General features: G+C 40.0%; 1 protein-coding gene across 1 annotated transcript in view; it reads left to right on the top strand.

Annotated features, from left to right (window-relative positions):
* The window catches only part of EDD1 (glycine-tRNA ligase), a 66,909-nt gene extending 40,817 nt beyond the window's left edge, over positions 1-26,092 (top strand). Inside the window, exons 21-36 of the mRNA XM_078585680.1 lie at positions 4,116-4,178; positions 4,650-4,739; positions 4,813-4,899; positions 14,679-14,753; positions 14,820-14,878; positions 19,343-19,436; positions 19,519-19,737; positions 20,084-20,178; positions 20,298-20,388; positions 20,464-20,568; positions 20,653-20,691; positions 21,213-21,302; positions 21,386-21,487; positions 21,579-21,660; positions 21,868-21,953; positions 25,917-26,092. Coding sequence (XP_078441806.1) covers positions 4,116-4,178; positions 4,650-4,739; positions 4,813-4,899; positions 14,679-14,753; positions 14,820-14,878; positions 19,343-19,436; positions 19,519-19,737; positions 20,084-20,178; positions 20,298-20,388; positions 20,464-20,568; positions 20,653-20,691; positions 21,213-21,302; positions 21,386-21,487; positions 21,579-21,660; positions 21,868-21,953; positions 25,917-26,015 — 1,476 coding nt within the window. The 3' untranslated portion in view covers positions 26,016-26,092. The remainder of the gene's footprint in view (positions 1-4,115; positions 4,179-4,649; positions 4,740-4,812; positions 4,900-14,678; positions 14,754-14,819; positions 14,879-19,342; positions 19,437-19,518; positions 19,738-20,083; positions 20,179-20,297; positions 20,389-20,463; positions 20,569-20,652; positions 20,692-21,212; positions 21,303-21,385; positions 21,488-21,578; positions 21,661-21,867; positions 21,954-25,916) is intronic.
* The last annotated feature ends 532 nt before the right edge of the window (positions 26,093-26,624 follow it).

Genomic DNA, 26,624 nt, shown 5'->3' with positions numbered 1-26,624 from the left:
TTCGGGTTGTCTGGCTTGTTCTGGGTCATCTAACTTATTCCAGACACTTTGGTGATTCTCCTGCCACCTTGTTTCAAGAAAGTATTCTAGGTCATCTAACTTGGGCCATCAGGTGCTTTTGTACTTGCATCTATCAGCTTGTTCCAAGACAATCTTCTGGGACTTCCGACTTTGTGTATGTCAGGTGTTTGTGTATTTGCTTCTGGTTCCCCTGATCTTCTAGAAGACTGGAAGAAGTTTTGTTGCAATCACTAATGGTGAAGAACAAGGAAGCATCTGGAGTTTTGATGCCAGGTGAATCTAGTGGCGAGCATTGTTGGAGTAAAATGATATTTCCAGATATTCAGGTCAAGTTTAACGGCCTGAACATGTTTGAATGGTGAAAAATGATAGAGTTGGCCTTGGAAGGTCAAAGACTAGCACATCATTTGACAGATGGGCATATTCCCAACGGTGACCCTCGACACAAGACTTGGAAAGTAAATGAGGCCCTAATCCGGCAGTGGATAATGGCCTCAATGATCCCCGATATGAAGGATTTCTTATATGCAGATACTGTTAAGTTCTGGGATGAGATTCAAAAGTATAGTGCAAAACAGTATCATCTGTGGTGTATATATGAGTTCAATAGAAAGGTTGCCGAAGCTAGGCAGGGAGAGGATAATAGACTTATCCTTGCCGGTTGAACGGGATCTGGAGGGAGATGGATTATCTCTGGCCATGTCAACAGGGAAAGGAGTATATTCTCGAGCAGAGACTCATTGTATTTCTCATGGGCCTTAAGCCAGCTTCTCCATAGGGAGAAGGGACCCACCCTGGAATAAGCCATAGGAAAACTTATGGAAGACGAGGGTCATCTTAAGATGACGCCGGAAGCACCTATAAGCAATTCCGCTGCATTTGGGACAAAAAGAAGTGAGACTCGATCTTCTCAAGGAGAAGCTTGGTCAAATAAATCCAATTTGGGAGGATTTCAAGCTCCAGGAGACGATCCAAGGGAAGCCTTGTGGTGTGCCTATTGCAAGAGGAGAGGAACAAGCATAAGGTGAATACACTTGGGTGCAAGCATCAGAAAGACAGGACATTGAAGATTGTGAATTGCAAAGGGATATATCCCAGCCAAGTTGAAGCTCAACTAGGTCAACTCAAAACCGACAATTGGTTGAACACATCAGAGCTCCTAGAAAGAATCAACTGGTAGGAGATCCATCAACTGATCCAGCGGAGCATATCAATCAGTCTAATATAGGAATTGGAGACTCTATCAGACATGACAGTTAGACGACTGAGCATGAAGAGGTAGAAGGTCCATACGAAGCTCGAACTGAGGAAGATCTCCATTGGCCTATTGCTCTAGGTAAAGGGGTAAGAAGCTGCAGAAGTGAGGTGAAATATCCCTCTAGTCTGTATGTGTCATTTGATAGGCTGATCTCTCAGTAAAAAAGTTATTTAAGTACCCTGCGTGAGATCATTATTCCAAAGAGCGTGAAAGAAACACTTTGGATTACAGAGTGCAAGAAATCCTACCTAGTAAAGAGTTATCTCATCAATTTGATATTAAACCATTGGGTCATTTGAAGTATTTTTTGGGAAATGAAATTGCTCAACCCTAATCAGGTATCTTCATCTTTCAACGGAAGTATATTTTGGACGAACTTAAGGAGACAGGTATGATTGGGTGTAAGCCTGTGAGTACCCCTGTGGATATCAATGTGAAACTTGGAAGAGGTGAAGAGAGTGCTCTGGTTGACAAAATGTCATTTCAGAGACTAATCGGCAGGTTGATTTATCTAAGTCATAGTCATCCAGATATCTCATTAGCGGTAAGCTCTCTAAGCCAGTTCATGAGTGACCCACATGAGATTCATCTCCCAGGAGCTCATTGGGTCTTGGTGTATTTAAAGGGACAAGTGGAAAGGGGCTATTGTTGGGAAGGACTTGAGGAGTGCCAGCTCCATTGTGGATAGAAGGTCTACATCTGGATACTGTACATTCATTAGTGGAAGTTAATCACCTGGTAAAGTTAAAGTAGTAGGTGGTAGTCAAGTCAACAGCGGAAGCTGAATTTTGATCTCTAGCTCAGGGTATATGTGAAACCCTCCGGTTGAAGGGTATACTGTAAGACCTGACGGTGTTTCAACAAGAAGATATTTGGCTGTATTGTGATAACCGATCTGCAGTCGCCATCTCACACAACCCTGCTCAGCATGATATGACCAAGCATATCAAAATGGACTAACACTTTATAAAGAAGAAAATTGATGTGAAGGTTGTTACTCTTGTATTTGTGGGATCATCTGAGCAGGCGGCAGATATCTTCACCAAAGGGCTACCTGATCTACAGTTCCATCAACTGGTGTTCAAGTTGGGCATGACTGACATCCATACCCAACTTACGGGGACTATTAATCCATGCCGTTGCTTTTTAATGTTTCTTGTAAGTCGCTCACAACATTTAAAATTTTTCTTTTTGTCTCTGGTACGGACCCAGGCCTTCCTGAGTTAAATAGGCCCAGGCCCGCCTTGTGATAGCCAGTATATGACTGGCTTAGAAAAATAGAAGTATGATTTTAGCATTCTTTCTTTAGAAGTGTTTTTCCAACCCTAATAGGACAAGTGGCTGGGGGCTGAGAAGGGAGGAGATTAAGAAATCAAACAGTGCTTGTCTGTCCTGTTTTTTGGGTGCTGCTTGATTGTTGCTCTGGGTTGCAAGGAGTTCTCCAATCCAGTCAGATTCTTCCATTTGATCAACATTTCAACTCCTGTCCTAGAGTGGCTCAACCTGCAAATCTTCTGGGAAGAGCTGCATAACTCTTTATTTAACTCCAGAGGAATATTCTGGTGCTCCAGTGATGGTCCCATTTCCCTGTGTAATTATAAAGTGTGAAAAGCGGGTTGAATTAAGGTCATCATAGGGCAGTCCAATTTATAGGCCACTGGGCTCACATGTGTCAAGATTGGAAGTGGTCCATGTTTTAAAGGGCTGAGATTCTCAATGAATCTCTTGTCCAGTGATTTCATCTTGTAAAGTCTAATCTTGATGGAAACTAGATAACCCACTTCATACTGGTTTTGCCTTTGGTGGGCCTCTACATCCTGTATTTGTCTCGAGTACTACCATTGCAACATTCAGACACAGCTTTTGTTGAGTCTAATAAGACATTGTGGCTTTTCCATTTGTTCCTCGACCGTATTTCCTTTCCGTACAAGTTATGTTCCTTTCTTTCGAGAAACAAAATTTTTACCTTTTTTATTTGATGCATATTTTCCCACGCTTCTCCACTTAAGAACGAATGGAGCTTGCTACCATATGCCTGTCCTTCTCATTCCCCTACCTTTTTTATACGAGTTCATTATATTCAACAGGAACTGCCCCCCTGTCATTTCTATTTATCACATGATGTATGAATCTTACATTAAACAGATCACCCTATCACTTTGTGAAATGGTATTTATCTGTTTCGAGACAACAGTTCAACATTTTGATAAGCACCTGACCAGAACTTACCAAATGAAGAGGAAGCGTGTGAATAATACCACACATGCGGATTGAGCTGAACAGGCACGTGGGAAGATTTGAATAAGGGGGGGAAGGAGTTTTCATGTGAAGGATATAAATAGAAGGGCTGTGATCTGGAAAGGGGGTAGAAAAGTCATTTCTTGAAGAAGGGTCAAGACAGGAGATTCTCCCTCTCGTCCCAGCGGAGCTGACGTTGTCCGATCTGGCGGCGAGTCTCTACAATCTGCAAGAGCATCTTAGCTCGTCCGTTCTAGTATCACATTTCCTTACATCTATTGTATGTGATTTCAGTCACTGTTGGACGTCCAGATCTATATTCCATTGAATTGTTAGAGTCGAAGATCTACATCTTGGTTAAGCCTTCATCCCATCTTCTATACTGCAAGTCTTAATTGAGAAGATAGCTGCGGTATCTTAACACATTTCTATGAGAATAATGCTTGAAACTACTAAAATAAGATTATCTCTGCAACCTTTGATTAAAATTTCAACTTTTATTTCACATTGATTATGTCATCATTTCATTGGGTAAATGCTGTTCTTCATTTTTGTTCTATTGTTTTTCTGGTTTCTGACATTTTTTGTGTACCTCTAGATAGAAGATGCGGAGTCTTATCTTGGCTGTATCGAGAGAACAGGGATCTTAACTAAAATTGAGGTAGGGCTGAGAATATCTCCAAGTTTGAGTCCTGAATTTTTAAAATTTCTAACATTATAGAAAAGTAAGTCAGAGAGCGTCAGGTTTCTTGAGTGCTTGTAAACATTTAATCTGGTGCTAATCTATGTTTGTGGTGATCTTATCATTTCTATTTTTCGTTTTTTTATTTTTCTAAATGCCTGCTAAAGTGAACATTTGTTAGGATTCCATATTTCAAGATTCCTTTGGTACATTGATCTGGCATGACATTTTCCATCATTCATAAACTAATTCCATTTAGATTTGATGTGGGAAGTGATAAGGCTTATTAGGTATCGCATTATTTTGCTTCTTGACTCTTCCATGAAAATTTCAAGGCTTCCTACTCCTTCGCTTTCGGTCTAAATGATTCCAATTCTGTCATAAAAATGGCACCCTTACTGTATAATTTTTTTAACCTCTATACCAATTTTTTTTTGCTAAATGTAACAGGATCGCAAGCACAAAATAGTTCAATTTTCGAATTCCTTGGTGGACAGTGTCGGTGGGAAACTTGTTTATGATGATAGCTTATTGGATGAGGTAAGTCTTTTTCTCGTGCTCATCCTTAGATATCTTCTTTCTCTGTTTACTTTCCTTCATTATCTGAATGCAGGTCTCAAACCTTATTGAATCACCTGTTCCCATACTTGGGCACTTTGATGAATCATTCCTGGATCTTCCAGAAGAGATATTGATAATGGTTAGTAGTTTTAATCATTTTATAGACATGCATGACTTGAAATATGCCTTTTGCACCACTTCATGAACATTAGTTTATTTTAATTTTATTACAAATGGGAAGAATTTTTAATGTATTTGAAATATTTTCCACCCTGTCAGTACAAATTAACTATGTTCACACTAGATCTGTAGAAAGCATAAGTACCCACTTGTAATGGTAACCGACTGAGGGAAACTGGAGATATGTGAACTGTAACGTTGATACATAGAAACCTGAACAAAGGTTGAGAACACATAGAGGCAGAGGTAGAAGGGGTTATACTCCAAATGTTTCACAGCACCACCCCTCAAGCTGGATCATGAAGTTGGAATCTCCTCATTCTCAAGCACTAGAAAGATACATGAGTGTTATAGAAAAGCCTTGGTGAATATATATTTGGGTTCTTTCTCTAAAGAGGTAGATTGAGGGGCAAGTTGTGAGGTATGGACTTGACAATCAAAGTATGAGCCATTTAAATAACAAAAAGGTACAAAAATTTGGAGGTTGTATATAGGATTCCACTCCTAGGATGCAATTTCACATTCAGAACGATGCTTGACATGAGCCATATATGGGGTACAAGGAGAAGCTAGGAAATGCCTGATAATATGTTTGGAAAAGGCAATATTTCAATGAGTGATACTCTGTTTACACATCCAACTAGACAATGATACCTGCTCAACTCTCGGGAGGTCACCAGTTGCAGCATCAATATTCACCCAGGTATTTGATGTGATCCACATGGTTACTAACGGAGAGAAGCATGCAAGAAAGATGAAATATTCGGATTGTGGCCAGCTCGGAAGGCAAAGAGGATTATTTAGGTGAGTCATCACATGGAAAAACAAATGATAACTTGTTGACTAGAGCCAGGGAAGGCTGATTATTGATATAGAACCAATAGTGAAATATATTAGGCGGGAGAGGGAAAAAATGATCTTTGAATTATCCAGTGATTCTTGTCATGATGGATATCTGGGGGTGCACGGAGGCTGACTGTGGTGCAAACTGCTGGCTGGGGTTCTCCTGATAACAAAAAGTGGAGCTGTGTGGTCTGTGGACCAGCTCTTCTTGGGAGGGTGCTGTAAGAGTCGGTAGAAATCAAAAGAGAAACAAAGCACAGTAACAGTAGATTCAAAATGCTTCCAGAATAATGTCACTGAGAGATGTCTGAAGAATAGAGGTCGAATTCATATCTAAACAGTTAAAGGTATAGAATCAAGGGCCTGGACCATTTTTATTAGAGGATGTCTGGGCGTTGGCGTTCATCCCTCAGCAAATTCCGGTAAAGTCAAATCTTGGTCAGCAGGGAAGAATAAATCCCTTTATTTATAAGTAGGGAGTTGACGCTTAATTTGTATCTCTCATATTTGGAACATGTGTTCGTCGCCTAGTATGCTTATGCTTTCTCAGCTGTCTATGAAGGTTCCTATGAGAGGAGATCCAAGATTATTGCAGTATCATTTTGCAACAGCATAAAATCAGATAGTGGTGTCAGAGATGTATTATCATTTAATCCATCTGTTCATCTCTTCAAATGGATTATCGAGAAGACTACGCATTAAACTTCCTCTTTCTTTGCCCGATGACCCTCTTACATCTGACAGTGGAACTCCAGCGGCGACTAGGATTTACTCAAAGCAGAAGTTCTAATCCCGTTTCATCCAAGAAGTTTAGATGCCAGCCAATACAAAACAAGTAGTGGGCCTCACTGCCCTAAGTGACTGGAAAACAGTCACATGGGCATGGGCCACTTATATCATGTGCCCCATTAATAACATAAAGAGGGAACAAAAAAAAGACATAGGGCCCATTTATAACACGTGACCCATTTACAAGTCTAAGAACACAAAGAAATTAAAGACATAAGTGCAGTTTCATCAACTCTGTGACATGGAGAACCAAGATCTTTGGGGGAACCTTGGTTTGAAGAAAAAACTGCAGAAGTTTAGATTTTGGTGGAGAAAAAGGTTCAACGAGAAAGGGGAATACTTAACTTCAACCAAGTTGAAGAATTAGGGTTTGCTACAAGTTCTTTATTGAATGAGGGGTGGAAAGTCTTGCTACACCTAGAATAAGGAAATAACAACAAAGAAGAGAGGCAACTGTGTTCAACAAAACCTTCGAGCTACTACTGTTAGACTGATCATCATTTGAAAGACAAAAATAGTTAACATAAACCACCATAGTGATTTATATCCAAGTGAGATGCACCAGTAGGACTCTTCGATTCTAAGTCCACCTTTCAAAATGATACTAAGGCCACTTAATCAGCTCCTGGTAGACAGTTTGAGACTGTAATAAGATTTTTGGTTGAGGAATATCTGGGAAGGGTGGTCTTCTGGGGTGTATCCTTGAGATCTCCATGTAGAAAACTATATTTGACATCCAATTAAGAGAGAGGCTAACAAGAGACAAGGAATAGAACTGTCCACATTAAGGCAATCTTTGGCACTGGAGACAAAATCTCGAAAGAGTCTTTATAATATCTCTTGTGTGAATCCACAGGCATCAAGACACCCTTCTGCTGATCCATAGAAAAATTAGGCCCAGCCTCTTGCTGAACAACCATCTGTACAGAACCACAGGTTTAGAGGCATGAGGAGGAACCAACTGCCAATTCATTTTCATAAAGAGCCCACATCTCGGCATCCATTTCAGCACACCACCCTCATAGAGCCGCGGCTTGAGAAATGGTGATTGGAACAGAGGCAAATAATAAATAGATGAATAATTTGGAGGAGAAAGGAGAAAATATGTGACAAATCTAGAAAGTGGGAGTTTTGTGCAAGTGCAAGGTACATTGCACAAAGCAATCAGGAGATATGCCTCCAAAGATGATAGATACAACAGGTCATCATATGTGGACTCTTCAAATCTGGCATTGAACAAAGAATGAATGTTCAAAGACATAGGACCATTGATATGTCACTGTGGGCTTTATTTGGTATCACATGGTGGATCACATGATGGTGAAAACAAAGATTAGTCATGAAAAATTAGAGCAGGAGACTGGATAGGATGTGTACACATGAAGATCATTTTGCAAAGGAAACTAAAAGAGTTTCAAATAATAGCAATGGAAAACCAAGAGTAAGACAGAAAAATGTGATAGAGATAGAAAAAATGATGTGGGATGTGGGAAGGTGGAGAAGGGACACAGTGGAAGAGGGAGAAGGGTACAAGGGGAGGGATGAGATGGTTACTAGGTGTCACGTCCTCTCCTCTCCAGTTCCTTCATCTTTTCCATTAATACTGTGTATTCTCCTTGTTTGGCTTCAATTCAAAATGTCTAAAAGTAAGTTCTACGACTGCCTCCATTCCTCTTATCTGAGTATTGGAACAGAAGGTTCTTGAAAAAACTATACATACTGAAAAGATTGTTGGAAGACATGAGAGAAAGACGGTGCGATACTTGCCTTTGCATATCCTAGTGAGACTTGAAATGTACAAAGTGGCATATCCAAGTGAGACTTGACTTGCTCTGTTGAATTCGAATAATGTCCAGGCACTGGGGAAACATTATTGTCCCAGTCAGCTGAGATGCTTTTTTTTATTTTGTCCTTATTTCTTTTATTGTGTCTTTCCTATTTAGTTGTTTCCTTATATAGACTAATGGGCCCAACTAATGGCCCAATACGTGTAATCAAGAATCTTGTATATTAGACTCAAAAGAGGTAATGGAAAAGTTGTCGTTTTTGTTCATTACCAATCTCCCGAGGGTTTTATTGTGGAGAAGAAGGTTGTGGCTGATGAGCTGAAGACACCAGCTCCAAAGGTGACAGTTCCAAATGGCGTACTAATTGGCTTACCCGTAATTGGGAACTCAGAAGTGAGACGTTGATAGTAACCCAAGCGTTCTTATCTGGAAAGACCTGATAGTGAAGGAAGCCCTGTGGTAATATTGTCACCAGGATCTCAGAGGGAGAAGGCGAATGCCAAAGAGATCATCTGTGGAGAGAGGATGTTGGGATGCACATCAGCTAGAGAGATATCAGCAGACTGGACAGCACATGGTGAGAGACATCAGAGTCAACAGAACTTTGATTTACTTCTGACGAATCTTCTGAAGCTCAGAGCGAGAGTAAGAGAAGAGAGAGACAGAGAGTAGAGAGAAGAACAAGAAAGATAAATTGGTGAATTAGAAGAGAGAAAAAGATAAAAACAAGCTCATAGATTGTCCCTCTTTTATAGAGGGACAATTAGCCGTTAACAATGGCTAGTTATAACGGCTAGTAAAAACTAGCCGTTATAACTTACCCGATTCCGATATGGAATCGGGTAATGGGTCTACCCGGACTCAATAAGGGGAATGACAAAAAATAAAACTTCAGGCTTATAATTTTGCCTATACATTCGACACTCCCCCTCAAGTGCAGGAATGTATATTTGCCATTCCAAGCTTGGATATCAAATGTTGTAAGCTCTTGATAGGTAGACCCTTGGTGAATATGTCTGCACATTGTTCTTCAGATTTGACATGTTCTGTTTTCAATATTCCTTGCTCCAAATGATCTTGAATGTAGAATCGGTCAATTTTGACATGCTTCATCTTTTCGTGATCAACTGGATCATGCGCTATGCTGATAGCAGATTTGTTGTCGAAGCGGATGACAATTGGGCTTATATAATTAATCTTCAGATCATCTAGCACATGTTTAATCCGCATTACTTCATCAATTCCTTTGGACATAGCTCGAAATTCAGCTTCTGTACTGGACTTGGAGACAACACTTTGCTTCTTGCTTCTCCAAGTCACCAAGTTCCCTCCAAGTATTGTACAATACCCAGTAGTTGCCTTTAGTCAAGACGAGACCCAGCATAGTCAGAATCAGTATATAAAATAAGGTCAAGTTTACCTGCTTTCCGATATGCAATGCCCAGTCCTGGAGTTCCCTTTAGGTACCTGAGAATCCTGTTTACAGCTTGAAAATGAGAGTTTCTGGATGAGTGCATAAATTGACTTAATACATTGACCGCATAACAAATATCTGGTCTGGTATGTGACAGATATAAGAGTTTTCCAACAATACTTTGATATGAGTTAATATCTACTCTAGGTTCATCCTCCTTGATAGTTAATTTATGATTAACTTCAATCAGTGTTTCATTTGTGTGGCAATTTATATGTTTTGTTTCTTCTAGAAGTTCCAAGATATATTCTTGTTGTGTCATCAAAATTCCCTCACTTGATCGTGCAAATTCTATTCCTAGGAAGTACTTTAGGGGCCCCAATTGTTTGACTCGAAAACTCCTATCTAAGTGTTGTTCGAGATTTTTAATTTCTTCTAGATTATTCCCTGTAATTATAATATCATCTACATATACTATCAAAATTGTTATCAATCCTTGGGACATCTCCTGAAAAAAACATAGTGTGTTCACCATTACATTGTTTGTATCCAAGTTTCTTCATAGTTTGTGTGAATCTTCCAAACCATGCTCTAGGTGATTGCTTTAATCCATACAAAGCCTTTCGTAGTCTGCATACTTTTCCTTGATTTATTTTTTCTTCATAGCCTGGTGGGTCATCCATGTAGATCTCCTCTTTCAAGTCGCCATGAAGAAAAGCATTTTTTATATCATACTGATTTAGAGGCCAATTTAGGTTGACTGCCAAAGAAATTAAAATTCTGATGGTGTTAATCTTTGCTACTAGAGCAAACGTCTCCTGATAGTCAATTCCATAAGTCTGAGTGTATCCTCTAGCTACAAGTCTAGCCATGTATCTTTCCAGACTACCATCTGATCTACATTTGAGTGTAAATACCCATTTACACCCGACCGTTTTTTTACCCTTGGGTCGTTCCACAAGTTCCCAGGTATTGTTCTGTATTAGTGCCTTCATTTCCTCATCCATTGCTTCTTTCCATCTGACATCTTTCATAGCTTCCTGTGGAGATTTTGGAATAGGAATATCCTTGATTTTGGTGAGAAAAACCTTGTAACTAGGCGACACCTTTTGGTAGTTTAGATAATTAATCATTGAATAAGGGATTGGTTTTACACAAGTTCTAGTTCCCTTAGTGCAATCGGCCAATCATAGCCTCCATTATCAGTAACCCTTTCTTCATCTCCAGAGATCACACCCCCTTGATTAGACACTTCTCCCCCTTCACCCAAATTCAGGTTTTCTTGATTCCTTCCTTTTCTTTTTCTCTGATAATATTTTGGGTATGGGGATATTCGATGTAGATCTGCTAATTGTCCATTGTGTCATTTGTTCTACTGGAGATGCCTAAGTCATCATTGGAATTCTCATTTTCTACAACAGGTGAATCGACCACAGGAATAGGTATAATATCCTGATCATGGTCAGAACCATTATTTTCGGTTGTGAGAGTATCGTCCTCACTAGTCAGTAAATGAGATATATCTTTATGACACTCAGTACCTCTGGGTTTGTAGTAAAACGATTGTTCATCGAACACTACATCCTTGGTGACCATATATTTTCGAGTAATGGGGTGATACATCTTGTATCCCTTTTGAGTAACAGAATATCCAACAAAGACGCTCTTCAGGCCCTTCGTAGACCATTTATTTTGCTTATATGTATGATTGTACACATATCCAACACATCCAAATATTTTGACCGGTAAACCAGTTTTCAGTCTTACAGTCGGGTAGTGTGTTTCAAGTAACTCTAAAGGGCTTTTGAATCCCAAAACTCTAGAGTGTAGTCGGTTTATAAGATGAGTGGCTGTCATTAATGCAAATCCCCATAGGTTTGCAGGAACGTTTCCATGAATAAGGAGTGTTCTCCCCTTGTCAACAATATCTCCTAGTTTTCTTTCGGCAAGACCATTCTGTTGTGGTGTATAAGGACATGAGGTTTCATGCCTTTTTCCCTCCGAGCTGAAGAATTCCATAAGTTTGTTGTTGAGAAAGTCTTTGGCATTGTCAGTCCTAAATCCTTGGACTGGGTTACCAAACTGTCTTCTGATAAGATGACATAATCCTTTCAGGTTCTTAGTAACTTCAGTCTTATTTTTGAGTAAGAATACCCAACTATATCGACTGTAATCTTCTGTACATACTAGAAAATATTGATGTCCTAGTATGTCTATTTGAGGGGATGGTCCCCATACATCACAATGTATGTTCTGAAATGGTCTAGTCATTCTTGTGGTACTTGGTGGATAGGAAACTCTTTTGAATTTCCCCAAATGACAAGATTCACAAATAATATGATCCACCAAAACATCCTTAAACAGGTATGGGTACATGTGTTTCAGAAGGTGAAAAGAAGGATGACCCATTCTTTGATGGATCTCCATAATAGAGGCTTGGGATGATATTGCTGCCACCTTATCAGGGTGCTAGGCAACTTCCAAGGTAGATAGTAGAGGCCTTGTTGAACTTTAACTAGTCCAATCTTACACCTGAGGTCCTTATGACATAAATAGGCATCCAAGTTATCAAATAGTATATTATATTCCCTCATCTTTGCAAGCTGTTGTACTGAAACCAGGCTTACAAACAATTTTGGAACATGTAACACATTGGTTATTTCACCAATGGGTTGGATGTTCAAACTACCAATGCCTACTACTGGAAGTAGTGTGCCATCAGCAGTTTGAACATGTTTGCCAGGAGCCATCTTCTCATATGTCAGAAAGACTTCTCTCCTTGATGACATATGGTCTGTTGCTCCTGAGTCTAGGATCCAAGCCTTTTCTGGATTCCTAGTAAATAAAGTAATATGAGTAACTAATTCCTCTTTACCAGTATTAGCCATGGATGTCGATCCAATGACTGTTCCACCTGAGATGATTGACTTCAAGGTCTGGAATTCTTGCATCATCTTGTGGAGGTCCTGGGCCGACGGCAGGTTTTCTGAATTCTTTTCTTCTTGTTGAGCCATATGGACCTTGGCAATGTGTGGAGGCTTTCCACGAAACTTCCAACACTTGTCTTTGACATGGCCTTTTTTCTTGCAGTAGTTGCACACTAATTCTTCTCGGTTGAATTTTTCAGCACCAGTAGTGCCAGAAGAATGCTGGTTCTTTGTAACATAGGCTGTATTCTCGATGGCTCCCCGAGTTGAATTCAGGCGACTTTCCTCTTGCATAACTTTGGATACTGCCTGATCAAACGTGGACTCTTCCTCCCTATTGTACAATTGACTCCTGATGAGCTCGAATTCAGGTCTGAGCCCTTGTAAGAGTTGACACAGTCGATTGGTAGCCTCGTGAGCTCTAGCAACTGGATCTGTAGATGGTGGTCGGCAGTGATCCAACTCGTTGTGGATATCCCTCAACTTGTTTGAATATGTTAGGACATCCATATCTCCCTGCTTGAGGGTGTAGGCCTTTACAATGAGATCAATGATCTTCGCTTTGTCTCCCTTCTTGGAATGATTTCGATGGATTGCTTCCCATAACGACTTTGCTGTTCCATAAGAAGAGAGACTTGTTAACTGGTCAGATGCTATAGAATCTAGCATCCATGCAAAAATAAACTCCTCTGTTATCCATTTAGGATAATTGGGATGAGTCTCATCGGGACGATCTACTGAGAGGTGGTGGATGAGTTTCCTAGGCTTCAAGACTGCCTGGATGTTCCTTTCCCACAACAGAAGATTGTTTCCATTGAATATATTGCATTTCGCAATTACTGGAAATTGAGTAAGCCACCTATCAGCAAACGGAGCCTGATAGCCTGATGCGAACATTTGAGAAGGGTGCTTCGCAGCTTCATCTGCCAATAGGACAGCAGCAGAAGGCTTCTTGTAATGAAGGCTCCAATAAAATAGAAGAAGGTCCTCCCGTGGGATGAGCTTCTCCTTAGCAGTGGACTTGGAGCTTCAGCTTTGCCAAAAAAAAATCACAGGAGATCACCAGCCAGCTCTGATACCATGACGAATCTTCTGAAGCTCAGAGAGAGAGTAAGAGAAGAGAGAGACAGAGAGTAGAGAGAAGAACAAGAAAGATAAATTGGTGTATTAGAAGAGATAAAAAGATAAAAACAAGCTCATAGATTGTCCCTCTTTTATAGAGGGACAATTAGCCGTTAACAATGGCTAGTTATAACGGCTAGTAAAAACTAGCCGTTATAACTTACCCGATTCCGATATGGAATCGGGTAATGGGTCTACCGGGACCCGATAAGGGGAATGACAAAAAATAAAAATTTGGGCTCATAATTTTGCCTATACATTCGACAACTTCTTGGCTGCCCTTCAAAAGGTTGGACTGCCATATTTTAAAGGAATTACATGTATGATGGGTAATGACCAGAATGCCCCTGTTGAGCTGAAATGACAAAAATGCCCTAGATACAATGGGGGTATTGTTCCAGGTGACAGGACCTATGATGGCCCTTAAAAATATAGAGGATGCTCTGCTGGATATAACTCTGATCGTTCAAATGATGAATAGTGGCAGTATCACTGTGAAAAACCTCCTGTGGGGCACAGTGAGTGAGACGACACTAGAAGGAGATGCAATTTTATTACAAGCTGCACTGATCTTTGAGACCAGAGCCTCAGTCACTGGGATTTGCAATAATATTTACCCCTTCAATAGTACCTCGGTTCATAGGTTTTCTAGGCGATGTATGGCAGCCCATTTGAGCGGAATTTGTGATTCTTAATCTTTTCTTGTTTTAACAGCTGCTTTCTGCATTTTGTATTTTTGTGCGAATCATAATTTCTAATCGTGACAGGTTTGTTATTTCTAGCTTTCCTGATGCTATAGACATTAACTGATTTTTTTTGTGAAATTTCCTGTTTACTTGATAATAATTGGTAACAGGTTATGCGTAAACACCAGAAGTACTTCCCTGTCCGAGATAAACTGACTAACAAGCTGCTGCCATTCTTTATATCCGTAAGACTGATACCCTTGTTGCAAGCTGTCTTTTATTGTCGTTGTTTCATGGACAATCTTTTATAGGTTGCAAATGGAGCTGTTGATGTTAAAGTTGTCAAGAAAGGAAATGAAGCTGTACTCAGGTTCGCAGAAATATCATGTCCTGTTTGGCAGAATAGCATTGGCATCAGTTATTCTCCTCATTTGACTTGTATCTTTACCAACGTATGTATTTCATATGATTTTTTTGCTTCGTTTTCATTCTGAAGGAAATAAGGTATGACAAGCCATAAAACTCCACAGAGTCCTGAACCCCTGTCTCCTCCACCATAGAGATCTTTACAGTGTATCCAGCCTTCCGTCCTTTACGGAAACCTTCCTGATTTTACACTTTTCACTCTCTACTTGCTCATGCTCTCTGGGTTGGTCTTCAATACAATCCCAGTCTCTCTTTGGGGTATTTCTGTCATTTTTGCCCTCTGGGGCAATTCTTTTACCGTCCTGGATGTTCCCTTGAAATAGGATAACTCTTCATTCAGGAGGCTGGCCAAGGAGAATAATATTGAGGTTGTGTTTGGTTTGTCTTTCTCTGTACCTTGGCAAAGTCCATTCATTGCTTCTTCTCTATGGGAGACATCCATACTGCCCAGTCCCTCTTTTCTCTCTCTCATCTTTTTAGCGTTGAACTTGACGCAGATTTCTCTCTCCCTTATCAACGTATCTTTGTAAGCTGAAAGAGTTCCCACCTATTTGTTGTTTTTTATTCTTAAATTTTATCTTTTTCTGTCATATTTGTAAGAGTGTCCTTATAAAGCCAAACTGGAGAGGATTGTTTTTTGATTTTGAAAACAATACTGGAGAGCATTGTAATCGGAGCAGACAAGGACACTCAAATATGAGTGGCCCATGTGTAATGCCATAAATGTTGTTTTCTCTTTCCCTGTTAGCTGGGTTGGTGCCCCAAAAGGAAACACCGAACGAAATGGCACCCAAAAAAATGGGCAAAATGGCTAGCATGGGCAGAGTACCGTTACAACTTGTTTCATAAGTTGACGAAGATGATTACATTCAAGGTTGCTTATGGTCATGACTCCCCCACCCATCATCTGTTATGGTTCATCTCCATGCACACTAGATTCCATTGTTGCACTTCTAACAGAAAGAGATATCATCTTAATCCAACTTGAGTACCACATCGCCAGGGCTCAGTCAATCATGAAAAAGCAGGCAGGTCAACATTGTGGGATATTGAACTCCAGGAAGGAGATAAGGTTTTCTGAAAATGCGACCATATCGCATAAAGTCAGCCAAGAGATCTTCTGAAAAAATAGCACCAAAATATTTGGTCCTCATACTGTAATCCAAAAAAATGGTCCCCCTTCCCGAATGGTCACCATTCACCCGGTTTTCCATGTGTCCAATCGGCGTAAGTTATCAGACAAAATACTGATATTTTACCTGTACTTATTAACCCTTTCTGATGAATAGAAATGGCAGGTATACCCTGAAGCAGTTTTAGAAAGACAATATTCAAGGGATGGAAGGTAACTTATCATCAAGCGAAAGAATTGACCCAACTTTGAGTTAACATGGGAAGACACCATGGTCATTGCTAGACAGTTCCCTGCCGTTGAAACTGAGGACCATTTGGTCCTGTGGAGAGGGAGTAATGATATGACTCTGCCCCACGCATATGAGAGGGTTGGATGCATTGGGTCAACATAACCAGAAAGAAGTCAACATCACAAGGCACCTGTAAATATAAGAGGTTCCTGACAGGGAGGAAGTATTCTTATGTTGTTGCAGATCATCGGTCTGGAGAGTGGGAGATTCCCAATTTGGACAGCACAGATAGTCGATCTGATTTCCCCTGAATGTTCTTCCATCTTTTATCTGCTTCGACCATTCATCCTCACTTCCTACATTGTATTCCCTCACCAAACCCTCAAACTACTGTACTTAGTCATTCTTGGTGGGGGGTCAAGACTCTCTCATGGAAGGAGCTTCGGTTCTTGATAGGATCTTGCGAGCGTTGGTATCAATATGCTTCCTTTATTATGATAAATTCAGTCTTGAACAGAGGTTAAAAAAAGAGCCCGGTGTTATGGTTGTGGCAGCAAAGATAAATACCCAGAGTGACACTGTTATGACTGCTCCCCAAATGTATGTGTGGAGGAATCATACCCAGCCCCCACGTGCTGATTGAAATGGGGCATACACTCAAAGGGCACACATATGGATGAAATATGGAGGAATTCACCAATTAACATTTAAGGAATTCACCCAAATCGGACAAGATTTAGCGCCTCCTGTGCTTTGCATGGGTTTTGGACATTTGATGGCTTCCCACTCTTGATAGTTGCATTGGAAGTATGATCTGTTCATTTATCAAATTTAAGATGAAGGACATCCGCGGCCTTAGAAAATATGGCTCATCTTTCAAAAGGAAGGATTGAGAAATGGGTTGCATTCAAAGGAGTAAATATGTATGGTATGACACCCTATATCACAGGGGAAGAAGGAATATGATGGAAAAATCAAATAAACTGGAATTACACATTCAACAGCTCTTCCCAGAGTATTTTCTCCTAAATTTGGTACGCTACCACAGCACCCAAATGATCATTCTATTATCTAAATACCAGATACACAGACTAGAAACCTTTGGCCTTGCAGATATTTATATTGAAACAAATGGATTTGAGAATTTGGGCCTATTCTAGAGTGGGAAAGGTGGTTGTAGTCTGAGAATCATAGTAGACTCCTGACTGAAACAAATGGTATGCAATGTGCTCACTTGATCCTCTATATACCCCAGGATTTGATTGTTGCCTCTGAGTGAAGAAATCCTCCTGGGAAGTCAGAAGCTTACCCTGTCAGCTGCACACTGTATGAATGTGACAAGTATTTTAGCAGAGCGCATAGAAGAAGAGGCTGAAAAAGGCGGAAATGGGAAATGCAGTTTCAAATGGATTTGCTAGAAATAGCAACAGGGGGGGGGGCTAAGAAGGATTACAAATCATCTTCTCTTCTCTCAAAACCCCTTGCAGGAGCGGGAGCTGGAGCAGTCAGAAGGACATTCCCGATGGCCAGTTGGGGGAGATCCACACGGATCTCATGTTATCTTTCTTTTCATACATACATTCCCCGAATGATTGTGATACAATTACTTGCTTTTCTTTCAAGATACGGCATTTGTCAATGAGTTCGATCTAGCACCGGATTTGACTGGTTATAGTCCACACTATAATAGAATGCTTCTTGATGCACTGATTATATATTTCTTGTTGTTATCATGCAGCGTGCTGTGGATAAGGCAAGTAAAAAAATACCTAGAAAAGCCCATCATTGGACTAGGCGCCAGCAAAAGCTGCCATTGATAAACGAATTCTCTATAAAAGTTTGCAATATTTTATTCATAAGAACTCAGAATGTTATTTGTGCTTCCTAACCCTTACTGAATGTCCAAGAGTTTGTGGTGGACCTCCATCTATCTTGAGATGTGGTATCCAGATTTCAAGTCCAATACTGAGAACAGGCAGATTCGATGCATCTTATCCTGGAGCTCTTTGACTGACTATAAGGATGTGTACATGTTATTTTCTAAGGATGTTTGCAATAAGAGTGTCCGATCAGGGACCATATGCGGGATCTCACATGTGGCAGCCCAGCTACAGAGACCCTATAAATAACCAGCTGCAGGAGACGGGCAGGAAGAATTCTTTTTCAAGAATCTCTTCGTGTACGGCAGCTGCGGTTGGAGTCTGGGAACGGGAGAGACCTGCGTCCAGAGAATGAAGGCGGATTATCTGATCCATCTCATCAGGCTTCCTCACCAATTCCCTTTTTTTTTCCCGGTCTCTGGCGTTGACATAGAAGTTTCTTGTTATCCATCTATTTCGACATTGAAGTTTCTTTTCATCCATCTACTCCGACATTGATTCTTCTTTGATAAATTCCAGATCTGGACAAAATCCTGAAGTAATGATACCTGACGGTTTCAGATGTCATGATGATGGGCCATAGTGAATTGGTTGAGTCAATAAAGCCAACAGTAAATCCCCACCGCCAAGTTTATATTTCAATACGGTAGATATTTGAAAAATGACTTCTGGACAAACCTATGAACATAGCCAAAGCCATTTCATGGATCAGATTCAAATCATATTCTTTTCAGCATGTGAATAATGTGGTTATATTGTCGTCCATCACACTGGGAGGATGTTGCAATCCACCTCATTTCGCATTGTAAATTTATGGGTTTGTTTAAAAAAGTTTGAAGATCAGCAAAAAATGACTGTACAGACTTTTGATCGGCATTGCATTGTCTTGGACAGCAATGTCTAGCTGGTACCACATCAGCACCATCTGAATTCTTTGGAATTTATTCATGAGATCTCAAGGAAGTTTTAAGAAAAATTCCTGTTTAGGATAATTTTGGCTTTTCAATGTTTGACCTTCTCCTTTTTGGAATATAACGCTAAATCTACGTGTCAATAGTTTTTATTCAATTATTCTTCATCTTGTTTTTGCTGTTCCCAATACCTCAAAACCTTAGACATTTTGCAGACTTTATACTTTCTTAATCCCAAATCTATCAAGTGCAGAGCACGGTATGAGGACGCAAAATTTTTCTATCATTCAGACACACAGAAAAGCCTCTCTGAATTCCGGCAACGTTTGAGTGGAATTTTATTTCATGTAAGGCAATCTATTTACACCTTTCAACAGAAAGGATTGACACTTAGTAATGGATCCGATGTGCTTGTTGTGTTTTAACCAGGAAAAACTTGGGACAATGTTAGACAAAACAAATCGTATTCAACAGACAGTCTCTAAGTTGACTTTTGCTCTGAACTTGGATGAAAGTATTCTATCTGTTGTTGAAGAGGCCGGAGCCTTGGCAATGTCGGATCTTGCTACTTCTATTGTTACTGAATTCACTTCTCTCGCTGGGACAATGGCTCGGCATTATGCTTTTCGAGAGGGTTCATCTCAGCAGGTATATTTTTATCAGTGGTATTCTTTTCACTTCATATAAATTAATTTTAGGTACTGGATAGTTAGACACAATATTTTGTTGACCATTAACTGAGTGATCATAGTGAGATCCCTCACAAAGGAAGCTTGCATTGGACAATGTAACCTTCATATTCATCTTCATTTGTTTTGTAACATGAATCTTTGTCTTTATTCTCTACGCAGGATAAAATTTGTATTTACTCCTGAAATTGTGCATTCTTTATCCTTTAACTATGCTTCCTACATCGTGCCTTCATGGACTTCGTGCGTTTAGTACATACCCAAAAAACCTTGTGGCCTAAGTTTTTCTTTTTATTTTGTGTAAGGTTGCTGAGGCCATTTATGAGATCACACTTCCCAGATTCTCCGGGGATGCTGTCCCAAAAACTGATGCGGGGATCGTTTTATCCATGGCTGACAGGTTATAGTCGTTTGATTGTACAAATGTTATAAATGTTATGTCATGTGCACTTACTAATTTCAATCTTCCTTTTTACATGTAATAATTGATTTCATATCTCATTTGCTTTAAATTCACAGGTTGGATAGTCTTGTCGGACTGTTTGGTGTAGGATGCCAGCCCACATCCACAAATGACCCCTTTGGGTTGAGAAGGATCTCATATGGCCTTGTAAGTCAAGACAGTTTTTTAGTTCGCAAAGCGTATACTATTTGTATTATTAACCTCTTTTATTTGCCTAATCAGGTCCAGATATTAGTGGAAAATAAAAAGAATATTGACCTGCGGCATGCATTGAAGCTAGCTGCAGATGTCCAACCAGTCAACATTGATTCAAATACTTTAAACGATGTAAGAGTTAATCCAGTTTCATTTTCTCCATTTTTGGGATCACTTTTGGTTCACGTGATGATCTGATTCTTTTTCTTCCTTCAGGTGCATCAATTTGTGACCAGAAGGCTGGAACAGTTTCTGGTATGTAGCAGCAAAAAGCTTTGTTTTTGTTGAAATCCATTGGGGGCAGGTGTAGAGATGAATACAGAGGAGAGAACAAGAAAGAAGAGCATGGCACTGGAGAAACCTGCTGCCCTGGATGCTGATCATTTGATGAAAATTAAAACCAAACCCATCAGTTACCATCCCAGTTCCTAACACTTATGTAGAGATAGCGCCGTAAAAGTAAAATTACGGATATATGTTTATTGTCTAACAGTTCTAATGATTTTGCACTGTTCTTGTGAATCTGTAAAGGCGGCCATGGGGAATAAGCCTAAAATAATATTCGGATGGTCATTGGATTAGCTTATCTATCTTCTTCTCGATCCTCTCTTTACTATGAAAATGAGACTTAGTCAACTCTAACTAACTCTTACCTTTCGATTGTGACCTTATAATGTGATGAGATATTTCTTATGTTATGTGGAAGGGACGTTATTGGGGTGTTCATATTCTATGGCTATGCTTGTCTTTGATTAGTATTTCTTCTTGTGTTCTAGGTTGATAAAGGAATAAGCCCTGAAATTGTCCGCTCTGTGCTTCTAGAACGTGGAAATTGTCCTTGTCTTGCCTCTGAATCAGTGCACGAGGTAACCATGTTATTACAGCCTATACTTTATGATATTATTATCATCAAATACCCAACAGCTTGATTCACTGTTTATCTTGGCAGATGGACTCGCTATCTAAAGGAGATGTCTTGCCAAAAATAGTTGAGGCCTATTCTCGTCCAACCAGAATCATCCGTGGAAAGGATGTTGGTGCTTCTCTTGAGGTGATCCGAGATATTCTGAGGCTCTGTGCTTGGTTAAGTATTCAGTGCTTAGCTGTAATAATAATATTACTGATAAAAATGGAAATTTCAGGTTGATTCTTCTGCTTTCGAGACAGATGAAGAGAGAGCATTGTGGAATGCTTTCCTGGCCGTTAAAGGAAAAGTGCACCAGGGTGGGATACTTTTTATAACGAAGGAATTAGAATAATCTTTAAAGACTTCTTCTATACATTAGAGCTAGGGATCTTGTTTTTATTCCATTTGATTAATTTATTTCTCATGTGATTAATTATCCTCGTGGGGTAACTAATGCCTGTGCAAAGTTTCTGTTTTGGCCATTGAGGTGCTGAATGGAACCTCACAAAATGTTGACTCTGCAGGAGTTGATGTTCACACTTTTGTAGAGGCATCATCAGAGCTAGTGCAGCCACTGGAAAACTTCTTCAACAAAGTCTTTGTCATGGTGGTAAGTTAGGGGAACAACTCCCTCAAGGGTATTTTCTTCATTTATTTTGCAATGATTTCCCTTTAATTAGATGTACCTCTCCATTAAAAAATACCGATTTGAAGTTTCCATTGAATTGGTTGCCGATCAAGTTCGGTGACGGGTGCTACTTTTATTTTTTTTTCTCCATCTCTCCATCCCCCATGGAAACCTACCAGATATGTCTACCATAAGTGCTCAACATTTTATGCCATATATGCTTCAGTAAAAACACAGATTCTTGTCATATTCATGATCTGTAATCTGTGTTTGGTGTTTACATTAGCCTATTGACCAAATCTTAGTTGTTTTTGGAAGTTAGGTCCAAAAGGAGTTCGCCAGGAACAGTCATCTGATGAGGAGGCTGAACCACAAATTTGAAGCAATTTCTTTCTTCCTAAACATCTGACACTGAAGTGCGTCATCTGTTGAGTCCCTCTACTCTCTCACAGTTCATGAAGCGATTGGGAAAACCTTATAAGGTCACGAAAGGATAACAGGCCTAAAGATGATGGGTCCATTTAATAAAAAGAAGTAATGTCTCCCTTTAGGCCTTATGGGTTAGAAGCGAGATACCTGAGGCTCCAGGCTGATCTTCCCATCAGTTTGTGAACAGATGCATCTAATGCCCAGCTTGCTCAGAAGCCTGGATGCATCTAATGCTCCCTGGAAGTCTTGTGTTAAGCACGCCTGCAGTCTGCTGACTTGGTTGTACATACTCCAGGCAGACGATCTTCCAATCAGTTTTTTTCCCAGATTACTGATTTGCTGATAAAATACAACAAACCTGAGCCGACCGTTGATATTTAGCTCCTCAAGAATAACTCTGATCCATAATATTCTGCAAATCACCTTTGCGAGAGCTCTAAAGTTGGCTACTACACTTGACCTGGCAATAACTGTCTGCTTCATGATTTTCCAAGTAACCATGTTCCTTGCAAGGAATACATATAAACTGGTGGTTGAGCTGTAGACAATGACTGACCCGGCATAATCTACGTCCATGTAGATCTCGACTCACCTGATGCACAGTTGTCCATGTCCTGCTCTAGCTTTAAGTTTGGACAAAACCCTCTATGCTGCCTGCATATGTAGTTCTCTGGGACTCTGCATAAATTGGTTAAGAATACTGTTAGACAGTCTCCTACGTTTCTTTTGTCATATTCATGTACTAATGGACTACATATTATAAATAGCCCATTCATTTTCTTTCGTGTGTTCTGAGTCTTATTTAGGTGACTGATTTCATATGTTGGCATAAGACCCCAAAGGACAAGGGCCCCACCCATTTCACAGTGTCTGGCTGTTTTAAGCCACCCTATTGCATTCAAAAGAATTAATCTGTGTTTTCGGCCAAAACCCTAGCCATCAGCTTTTCAAGAAAAGGAGCAGCAGGAAGAGGAGAAAGAGGGACGGTTTGATCATGTTTGACACTGACTGCATAGCTGACATCTGGGTGAGAGTGATTCAGGTAGATCAACTGTCCAAAAAGACATTCATACCACACTTATTCTACTGGGGTATCCTCGCATGGTCTCAGCTTCAGGTTAGGATCCATTGGAATAGCCGTGGTCTGCATTCAGTCATCTTCATTTCATGCAGCAGATCAAGGATGTAACTATATTGTGATATAAACACCCATTGGGAAGAGTATGTCACTTCAATACAGAGGGAGTACAACCTTCCAGGGTTTTAATTTCAAATTCCTGATAAAGTCGATGGTCTCTGGTGAGAATTTTATCATCAAAGTAGACCAGAAGAATAGAATGTCTCCCTAACTCAGAGTGCTTAATGACCCCTCGAATGCCCTGCTACTTACAGCATTTGCAGAACAGAATCTTCTCCGACCTGGCGTTGTACACCTGCTCACCTTCATCCTGTTGACTTTTATGAGGTTTGATTTTAACCATGAGACCTGCGTCTAAATCATCCTTGTTGCCCTGCTGTAAAGGGAAACTTTTTCCTCCAATTTAATCAGGATAACCTTTTCCATATCAGGGACTATCCTTACTCAAAATCTGACTTTGTAGGGACTCATACTTGTCACTCAGTCTCAAAAGTAACCGATGCAATCTATCTTCCACAGTGTATTTCCATAGAATAGACTCAATCCCCCAGGGTTTGGTAATCATCCTGCTCCCTCCAAATTTATTATTTCTCAGCTGTATATTCCATCATTGTTTGCTCTCCCCTGCCCAGGTTTGCTGCCTTAGTTGACAGCGCATAAATACTTAAGGGTTGTTTCACTTGTCACAGCTCTTGTGAGAATATGATCCCAAACGTGCTTTGCAGATTTGAAATTTAGGAATTTCATTTACAGAGTACCTGCCATGCTGCCCAAAATCCATGTATTTATCAACATAGTGACTCCAATCGAGTAATGAGGATCTGTCAGTTTTTTCTCCTCCATAAAATGACTCTTTGGCCCTTGTCCCTTCAGTATGTATCAACATAGTGACTCCAATCGAGTAATGAGGATCTGTCAGTTTTTTCTCCTCCGTAAAATCACTCTTTAGCCCTTGTCCCTTAAGTATTTATCAACATAGTGACTCCAATCAAGTAGGTTGAATCCTGTAAACTTCAGCACTTAAGGTACCACCACTGAGATAGTTTTTTGACTCACCAGCTTGGAGATGTGCAAAATGACCGTCTTTTCTGAAGCTTCAGTCATCTTGTCGCTGTTCAAGTCGCTGAGAGGAAGACAAACCAAGTTGTTGACCAGGTAGACCACGGTCGGGTAAGGTGGCTGAGTAAAAGATGATGGAAAAACTATAGAAAGGAAGCTCCTGCTGATTGCGGTGATAGGTCACTGCAATGGGTTGTCCCGATGACTATACACGACTTGCATCATGATGGAGGGTCCTCGTAATAGGTTGCGACAAAGAAGAAAGTCCCTGCAGACTTGTCACAATACTTGTTGTGGGGGTAGGTGACAGACTGCCCGATCATTGATGTGAGTGTGGTCGCAGCAGAAAAAGATGACAATCAAGTTTTGGTACCCTGTTCACCTTGAGATGCACCAGTTGTTGAGTCACTCTGCTCTCTCACAGTATGTGACTCAAGTGAGACATCGTATAGAGTGGGAGAACTCTTATACAAAAGAAGAAAGGCCTAAAGATGTCCCCTTCAGTGAAAAAGTAATGTATCCCAATAAGGCTTTAGATATGCCGTATGGTTATATTCAAGATGTGTGCGGGTCCGGGCCAACATAAACCCTAAAACCATACATTTTAAACTCCTCAGGAGAGGTAAGACAAGTTAAAGAAGGAAGAGATGATAGAGCAGAGCAGGGAGTCGCCCAGTAGCTGGGAGTTGGACAGTTGATGAGGATAAAACCAAACACACGGACTAGAGGGTTCTCTGCTCTTATATAAATATAGGAATCCAAAGAAAGATAAGCTATGATAACACCCCTACTTCTAACAGGATTCAAGACCCTGAATTCTCATTTCATCTTTTACAGTCAGTTGTTGCAAGCAACCACCCTGACACTTCCCTAGATTCCTCCATGATCAAAATTTTTGTGATTCACTTAATATATTTACTTTGGAGTACAATAATATGATTTAGACAGGATTAGAATGTGGTTTCCTTAAACCTTTTTGTTTGAAGTAGGGAAATTATTATAATTTTTCCTATGTAGGGATTCCTATCTCAAAAGAGTTTTAAGGTTAGAGGACCATCTAGTTTAACTGAATCTACCAGTTCTCTCTTCTGTCTGTCTGGCTCCAATTGTGGCATATTTCCTCCTTCCTCTCTGCACTATCCTCTGTTCCTTTCCTGTGGTTCCCACTCCTTAACTAGTAGAGAGCCCATATACAAATTTAATAAAAACCCTGCTCTCCAACATATACCATTATTATCTTTCCTGCAAAAAAGTATACCTTTTTCCTGCCCCTCTGAGGCCATATATTTAAGGCGAGAAGTTTGTGTTTGTTCATGCAGGAGGACGAGAGAGTAAGGAAGAACAGATTTGCGCTGCTGAAGAATATAGCCGAGCTTCCCAAAGGGATTGTTGACCTCTCTGTTCTTCCTGGTTTTTGAAACCCTGAAGCATTGTTGAGTCATTTTGGGACCTGCATTCTTTAATGTCAAAAGTTCCTTTATTCCTTTTCTGTTTATCTTTAATGTCAAAGTTTTGTTGGTTTTTAGAATAACATGTTCCTTCATTTTAAAATTTTTCTTTAAGGCCTAAAACCAGACCCCATTAGCATATTTACCCATGTTTCTCCCTTACGAGTTCCTCAATTTTCAATGGGTTGCAATTTTCTTCCTTTTTAATATCATAATGTTGAATTTTTGTTCATTGCGTTACAAAGGTTTATTTTCAGACAATTTTCTAGTTCATAAAATTGTACAAGAAACTCATTAAAAATATTATCTATATTTAAATTTTCCAAAGTTTTTCTCCGATAAGCCTACGGAGCGAACCAGGAACAAGCATCCTTCAGCAGTTTCTTCCATTCTAACAACCATCATCCGCACACCCTGAGCCCAAACAGCTGTTTTTTTGGGAATAATATCGCCCTCTACATTTTTAATGCTTCTATTGAAGTGGACCTCTTATAATGTCCTTTTTTGGATCTGTTTCACTTTCTTATTGGGGTTATTGGGCCTAAGCCCTTCTCATTTTCTCTTAAACAAACCCTAATT

Source organism: Wolffia australiana, chromosome 14 (assembly GCF_029677425.1).
Source record: "Wolffia australiana isolate 7733 chromosome 14, ASM2967742v1".
Lineage (NCBI taxonomy): Eukaryota > Viridiplantae > Streptophyta > Magnoliopsida > Alismatales > Araceae > Wolffia > Wolffia australiana.
The sequence above is the reverse complement of the archived record's forward strand: the minus strand, read 5'-3'. Positions and strand labels throughout refer to the sequence as shown.